At 35.1% G+C, this 8,277-nt stretch overlaps 1 protein-coding gene across 1 annotated transcript; it reads right to left on the reverse strand.

The window, feature by feature from the left end:
• Positions 1-975: 975 nt before the first annotated feature.
• LOC110733630 (calcium uptake protein, mitochondrial-like) lies at positions 976-8,277 on the reverse strand. The gene is made up of 7 exons (XM_021913700.1): positions 7,661-8,277; positions 4,205-4,272; positions 3,437-3,660; positions 3,197-3,280; positions 2,797-3,010; positions 2,412-2,708; positions 976-1,675 (listed from the first exon to the last, which is right to left on the reverse strand). Exons 1-7 carry the CDS (start codon positions 8,085-8,087, stop codon positions 1,460-1,462), a joined length of 1,530 nt encoding a protein of 509 aa, XP_021769392.1. The 5' UTR covers positions 8,088-8,277; the 3' UTR covers positions 976-1,459.

Here is an 8,277-nt window from a genome sequence, read left to right on the forward strand (position 1 = left end):
AGCATCTTGAGTTTTGAACCTTTGACTTGGTCTACTTCATTTTATTGCGGCCCTGTTCTTTTGAGCTTCTGGGCAGAATAGATTTCAGCAGAACAGAACAGAGCCGAACTGATCAGATCTTATTATTAGTATAGCAGATTGAAGCAGAGCAGAGCAGCTAAGAACGGGGCCTTAAGTAGTATGAGTAGTTTCATAGTTTTGTCATCAATTCCACTTGGCTAAAATTCATTAAAATTTAAGTGCATAATTAATTAATTATATAATTTAAATAAACATATTCCCTAAATGGGTTATTTTCAATTAATTTTGACTTATTTTATCTGAAATTGCAAGTGTATGAGTAATTCTAAAGTATTTTGTCTAAATTTATCTTATTTGAGATATTTTTTTGTTCTAAATATTAAGATAAATAATTTAGTTATGTAGCACACACCCAATTTACCATTGGCACCACTAGACACTAGGTCAACTAAATGAGAAAGTTGACCACTAAACATTAAGAAAGACAAAGACAAGGACTTTGACAGGAAAGACAATGTCATCTTCATCTTGCAAGTGTGACAAACTATGAAAGAAAGTTATTTTGTACATTAGACCGATTCAAGCTATTATTGATAAGGAAAAAAGGATCATCAAAATGCCCATAATTTCACTGTTCAAAAATAAAATTGATTAGTATAAATGTATATAATTGAGCAATTTAATTACACACTCCATTGTTAATCTAAAATATTTTGGTCATTTCAGCAGGGGTGTTTTTAAAGGCATTCTAAAAAATAAAAACCCTAAAAAAATAGAGCATAAATGGAATAACTTTAAAATCTAATACAATGTAAATTTAACCTGCCTATACTTTTAATGTACTCTTAATTTTACTAGTCCCTCTGTATCTATCTAAAAAAACCCCAGAAAAATTTTAGAGACAGATTATTTGAGAATAAAGGAAGATTTTATAACCACAAATACCCAGAAATATAACAAATGCCAAACAATATAATAGTTCTATATACTTCATATTTATATAAAAGCAATCAACTTATATGGCTCACACGTTAAAACAGTCGGTTGCTAAAACCCAATTGTAAGGGAAATACATGAAACAAGATATACGAAGTATCTTAATATAACTAGTATTCCTATGAACAAAATTTACAACCACCTGAGTTATGATGGTGTAGTCTAGTATCGTCAGGAGCTATGATTACTTCATCAGATTACAAGTTCACAGCTGCATACAGTCTATTTATCTATACTCTAGATCCGTAGTTGAAGACAGGATGAGGTGACCGCCTTCTCCAGCTTACTGTGCCCCTCGACTAACTATTGCCACTTTCTTTCAACAGTCAGACAGATCAATGAGGCTAGCTTCAAAGTTTCAAACTTCCAAATTTGCTACATCAGGTTCCTATATCATGGAACTAAACCGTCATTATGTATTCCCCAAGAATTAAGTTCCGAATCAGGAAAATAGCCGAGAGAAGGAACAACTCTTTGCACAGTTTCGGCAGCATGACAAAAAGCCAAATATGCCTGTCTCGGTTGGTTGGGCAATGTCTCTCTCCCGTCTATGCATAACTCTCAGGAATTCTTCAGCACACAAATTCCCATCACGGTTTGCATCAAAAACGTGAAATATTATTTCCACCACATTGTCATTGAGACAAACACCACACACCTGGAATCCCAGACCCAAAAAAAAACATCAAAAACTGGAAAAAGGAAAAAAGGTTACATATATACTCAATTATGTCACTTTGGGCATCAAAACCATGAATCAAGTTTGTCATGGCTCGGTAGTAGTAGTTGACAGGTTTCCTATTTATTCTTTGTTATGCCGGTTGTAATTTGGAAGACGAGGGTTTGGCATCCATGCCAATGAATAGGGTCTATAGAGGGTTGTATTTGAACACTGGCAATAGTCAATACTACTAAAAGTAGGATGACTTCAATTTCATGACTCCTAACTCACAAATTCCTCATCTAAGTCAAGAGTCAGTACTAAAAAGCACTAAATCTCCAACTAATCTAATGCTGGTAGGCTACATTACACCAGAAAATGTGTCAAACATAACACAACATTACCAAAGATGCAGGAGGCCCAAAAGAACAATTGCCAAATAAAGATATCTTAGCAATTGATATTTGATAGCATAGCAATTGATCTTTGATAGCTTAGCAATTGATCTTTCTCTAGCAATACTAGTAATGATTTTAGCGTAACCAGACTGCAGGCAGCACATGTATATTGTGGCATATCTTGTGCATTATGCTCCAAAAGAAGACATTGTATATTCACTAATTGAACATTTTCTAATTTTTTAGGATTTATATTTGTGTTCACAAAAACTAACAATGAAAATTTTACGAATAATCCAACTTTAAAATAACAACAATATTCAGGAATGCAATACCTGAGATGCAGCTCGTTGAAAGTCCTTTCTTGTCAATAAACCATTTACTTTACCATAAGCCAATAAGGCCAAAGCAAAAGGCTCAAGTTTTGTACGCAGCTCTGCAAATTTGCGGAATTCGTCTTCTGAAATGCGTGTACTCTTAAGTTGTGGGTCATTGTCTAATTCATCAACCCGTTCAAGCAACTTGTTTACATGCCTTATGTCAGCAGAAGCAACCATGGAGAGAGCAAAATCCTTGGCTGATATGGTCCCTTGTGATCTATAATCATAGTGGGAAAACTCTAATCTCACAATCTGCAAAAATGATGATTGGTCAAATTCATTACTCAAAAAAAGAGAGAAATGTAATGGAGAAATGCAGATTCATAGACAATGAGCTTACTTCGTCATGTAATTTTCTTAAGAATCGGACAAAGTTGTCATATTGTAATGGCATTTCACCATTCTCACCAAAGAAATACTCAACTAAGCCTCCATTTTCGACAGAGCCTCCAAGTTTAAAACCAGGTCTAAGTCCATCACAATGACTAGATCCTTGCCTGTTTTGATTTCTCATCAGAGCCATAACTTTTTTGAATTCATCCCTGTCAATTTCTCTACAACAAAACATGTACACAGTAAATATTCTAAATTCCAAAGTAAAGAAAACGCATAAGACAGACTGTAAGAGATCTGGACAGTTTTATAATCAGAAGAAATATGTGAAGGCCATGACAGGCTTGACAGCACAAAAAATAAAAATGATAGAAGATTGCCATGCAAAATAACTGACGTATACACACCCATTTTTATCAATATCAAACATCTTGAAAGCCACGGAGAAGCTTGATTCCGGGATGCTGAGTAGGGTGACAAAAAAGATGTACCTGAAACAAAGACATCTCGGATCACTTCGTACACATCTTGAATTGAAGAATTGGCAACAAAAAGAGTACATGGACTGATAACTAACTTCTCCAACATAGATATAAAACAAAACCTACTGAGAATTCATACACATTGACTAGTACCAAGCAACTCACTCTTTAAAAGAAATTAGCCCATCATTGTTCACGTCAAAGAGCATAAAAAACTCAGAAGTAGGACATCTTAGCTCGCCAGGACACCTCTCCCCTGAAAGAGACCCATCTCGGACCAGACCTGATTCAGATGGGGGAAATACAGGGACAACAGCTCGCATCAAATCTGCCGGTGTCATCAGTATTTCTCCTTCAGGTCTTTGAACTGATGCAAAATACTCAAATACCTTCACAAAGAAAAATGAATTTATTAAAGTGCAGAACACGCTAGATAGTGACATTGGCTAGTCTCGTCAAAGCTTCAAAATTATAATCAACCAATTATTAGTGTTCCTGATATGGGCAAGAGGCCTCAATGACTAAGTACAGGATATTGTATAATGTCAATCGCAAATTAAGAAATAGCTAAGGTCGATGACTAAATCCTTTATGAAGGCATAAACAACCATAGATTTAACTTAGAAGGAGCAACAGAAGCCACCCATGCACACATTATAGCTTACCACATTACTTTAAAGACCCCAAGTAGCTGCTTAAAAGATTTAAAACCATGTTTCTATCTCCTAACATCAAAATCACTAACCAGAAGTGAAAGCTTCCATTAAGGGTCTGTCAATTTTTACCAAGTAATTCAATGTAGTCTATGTTAGGACATTTGGAAGTTTGGCTTTCTTCTTGAGTCCAATATGCAAAGTAAGAACATAAAATTAGAGCGAACTTACAAAAAAATGTAACTATAATAAATAGAAGCACATAAGCTTTTATAGATACCTTCTCTGGAGGACTTCGCATTCGTATACGTTTTTCATATTTGAAAAAGACCTTCCTCCTAAAAGCATCTGCCAGAAACAAAAACATATACAGGGAGCTTAATGAACATCAAAGGTACTAAACATATTGAACTTTTTTTTTAAATTAGGGGAAAAAAAAAAAAAAAAAAAAAAAAACAGCAACAATGCTACAATGAGGACAAAAACAATATTTGCATAACTAGTAAGAAAAAATAAAAAGGTGCATAAGTGTGCTGATCAGCGACAAAGACAATATTTGCATAACTAGTAAGAAAAAACTACAGATGTGCATAAGTGTGCTGATCAATGACAAAGACAACAATGTAACTTGTGCAAATTTCTATTATTTGGCCTTCTGAAGTTCTTAAAAAAATTACTTGAGATTTACGTGAATCACGACACCATAAAATTGTTAATATACATTAGGTGAAACAACAGAAGTCTAATGAAAAGACATAACAGTCCAGTGTCAAAATTTCAAGTGGACAAAGTATCTCACATACATAGCATACTACAAGTAGACATAGTTTGAAAGGAGACAGACTCTACAGGGGTAAGATTGCATACACCTGAGACTGAGTACCTAACACACTCACAACTGACCCACCGGACAAGAACCACTTGTAATAGATTAACATTAGGGAGGGCAATTTGGGAAACTTAGTACTTTTAGGTTAGTAGTCACTTGACCTTAGTATAAATAGGGGTAGTATATGCAGTAGGATGGCATGTGAATTGTGAGGAAAAAAATTGAGAGTAGTAACCTCAAGTTACTAGGAGAGTGATAACCTAAAGTTATCAAGAGAGTGATAGCCTTAAGCTATTAATCTATCCCTTTTGTATCCAATTTCAGCCATTATTAATCAAGCTTTTATCTCTTAATTAGTCTTTAAATCAGAAAATACTAAGGCAGTCCATAACACCACTATATAGGTATTGGGATAGTGCTGTTATTGATGGGGTAAGAAAGCCTTGAATTTCTAGTATTAGCTATCAAATACACATTCTATCAAATTGCCAAGCATAACCTAAAAAAAGAAGAAGAAGAAAGTGGCAGTAATCGAACAATGCAAAACTCATTGCAGTTCCAAGCGTAAGGCTAAGACTGAAAGAAAAAACAAAAAACAAAAAATGAAGATAGTGTCAGTAATCCAATAATGGAAAACTCATTGCAGTTCCACAAACCCACGGAAAAATAAATGCACCTAAAGAGAGTGTGTTCCGTAGTTGGAAAAAGTTCGAAAGCCGTTGTGAGGAGGATATAAAAGGCTGTTATTGTAGTTGCGATATACTATACAAACTACAAAGTCAGGCTACCAAAAAATAACATTGATTAAATGTGTAATGAACTGAGATCAGTCACACAGCAATACCAATATAACAGCAAGAATTTCTGATTTTAACTTGCAAATTAATAACGATTGAAGCTTTGATACTAATAGATAATGGTGAAAGGATTACAACCGATAGTGTTAATAGCTTGAGGCTACCACTCTCTAAATAGCTTGAGGCTATCAAACTCTAACAATGGCTTGAGGCCATGAGTCTCACTAGGTTTCCCTAATACAATTTCTGCCTCCTTTCTCAATATCTTTCTTCCCTTCTTATAATTGCATTCTCCCTCCCTAGGATGATTCTAGACTGAGTTTTTTTGTCTCATGTGCACAAGTGGCATCTCTTAGTACATTGCCTATTTACCCTTCTAATGTACTACATTTGATCACTATTAACAACTAAACTACCTGTATTACCCTTCCCTTAAGATAGTTCATTACAAAATGATATAGAAAAAGAATTTTCCAAATATAATAATGGAGGTGCAAATTGTTCAGGTTCAGCTCTGAAAAAAATATATATAATTCCAATGAAGCAGTTAGATTTGCAATTTGATCCTTTGTCTACAATTGATTTGCAGCTTAAGCTACTCATTCTAAGAAGCAGGTCCAGTGAATTCCTCTTGCAGACACAAAATAAAAATGGCATTGAAGTACAAGAAACAAGAGTTCTCCAATCAACCCATTCCCAGACGCCCAAACAATAACTTTGCTATACAAGCAGGAAAAAATGTACTACCCATTACCCAATTGGAACAACCTTGCCCATCTTCATTTCGAGGGTAGAATATCAAATTCAAGTTTTATACTATAATTACTCAACAAAATTAAACAGCTATGATTTACCATAAACAGGAACTGAACCTAGTTTCAGATATCATACAAGAAAGTGGAGCAGGAAAATGGTGTGCAAAGATTTCATTTTTTCGCCATGAGTAATCTACATGAGGGAGCAGAAATTGCAAGAGGTGGGATACAAGAACAATAACATTGAGTTAGCCAACAAGTACACACATTTACCGCAATTACCAAAAGCCTTACTGACCAAGATGGGTTGTTAAAGACTTAAAGTCTGTCTTCATAGCCAAATTTGGTTCTTGTAATGCACTCACGCTGAACTCAAGGCCCTTGCAAGGGGTTATATCTTGCTTGGGTTCTAGGCTATCAAAAGGGTTCTAGTAGAGCTAAATAACATATACCAATGCCAAATTCAAATGTATAATACTGAGGATGTGCATTGCGGTGAAGTAAAGCACAAAGTGTATTACTACACGATGTTAGCTAGTAAAAAATATTCGACTATTTGATTAGAGCACACCTTACACCAATCGCGAGGCCAACAAAGCAGCGGACTGATAAGCCAATAAAAGAGACAGAAAGGCGTAAACAAAAACAAAATCCATTATAACTCTGTTCCATAGATCAGTTGTTCCAATTCATACACCTCCTCTTATTGTCAGGAGTCAGGGCATTGCATATTCTTAAGTTCAACTCTTTAGCACATCTTTCGCAATGTTCTTGAAACCACAAACATAGTTTCCTAGATCAACCAACATTAGTAATTTGCATACCACATTGCAATCAAAAGTAACAAATTTGCATTCAAACACAGTTCAACCGCAGAATCTTCCCCATTAGATTGTATTCTCTCCTTTTCCAAAGATATTCATGTTGCAAATCATACCCAATTGAGCATATTGCATATTCAAATTACACAATTCAATCACAAATGACACATCCACATTATTATGTAACCCATATTGCACTATAACATATCAAACATAACAAGGCCAATTTCACCTAGCATCAAGCCAAATTCTACAAAACAAAACAATAACCTACAATTCAACGTGGATACCAACTACCTTAGTCGGTTAAAGTCTCGAGGGTGGTATTCAAAACCTCGGGGTTGAATCCAATCTACATCATTGCCTTTACGACTCCCTATACACCAACAAAAAACAAATAACCTAGAATTTCTCACCTAATCTAGATAAACAATCCCAAATAAAACATTAAGCAATTTATGCATCATAATTCATAAGGAGTAAATCATAACCTCAAAATCAAAAAGAAAAAAAAAAGAAAAAGAAAAAACATACCCGGAAAAAGAAATCTGGAATTCTTCAAGGAGAGAGAACGAGGAGCAGATTCCAAATAAGAAATCGAAGTAGCTTCTGTGGGAGCAGATGACCAATCAGCAAAAACTAACATTGATTTTCCTTTAAAATAATCAAAAAAAGATGATGGAAATGAAGAATTAACATTTTTATTATCATTATCAACAACATCATTATGATTAGGCGAAATTGGGTAAAACAAAGCCCCCAAACTTGATCCAACTGCAATTCCAGAAACCAATTTCAGAACCCATGATTTGTTGTTGGATTGGGAGGAAGATGATTGTGGGTCCCCCTTGATTGCGCCACTTGCTGCGGCGGAAGAGAGGTGGCGAACAGGGAGACGTTGAGCTGAAGATAGAAGATGAATTGATGGTTTTGATGTTCGTAGAATTGAAGAGGAAGACATTGTTGATGTTTGATGAAGGTTGCGATAATGGCGATTGATCGGTGGGAGGTGGTTGATTTAGAGGAAAATGAAGATGAATTGATGAAATGGGTTGGAGTTTTCTGGGTAGGAGTATATTTATTGAGAGGTTGACTATTAGACCACAGAAATTTGTAAAATTGCAACTGTGATTCTGTGAGCCAAAAACCAC

This window comes from Chenopodium quinoa, unplaced genomic scaffold, assembly GCF_001683475.1.
Source record: "Chenopodium quinoa cultivar QQ74 unplaced genomic scaffold, ASM168347v1, whole genome shotgun sequence".
In the NCBI taxonomy this organism is placed as follows: Eukaryota; Viridiplantae; Streptophyta; class Magnoliopsida; order Caryophyllales; family Amaranthaceae; genus Chenopodium; species Chenopodium quinoa.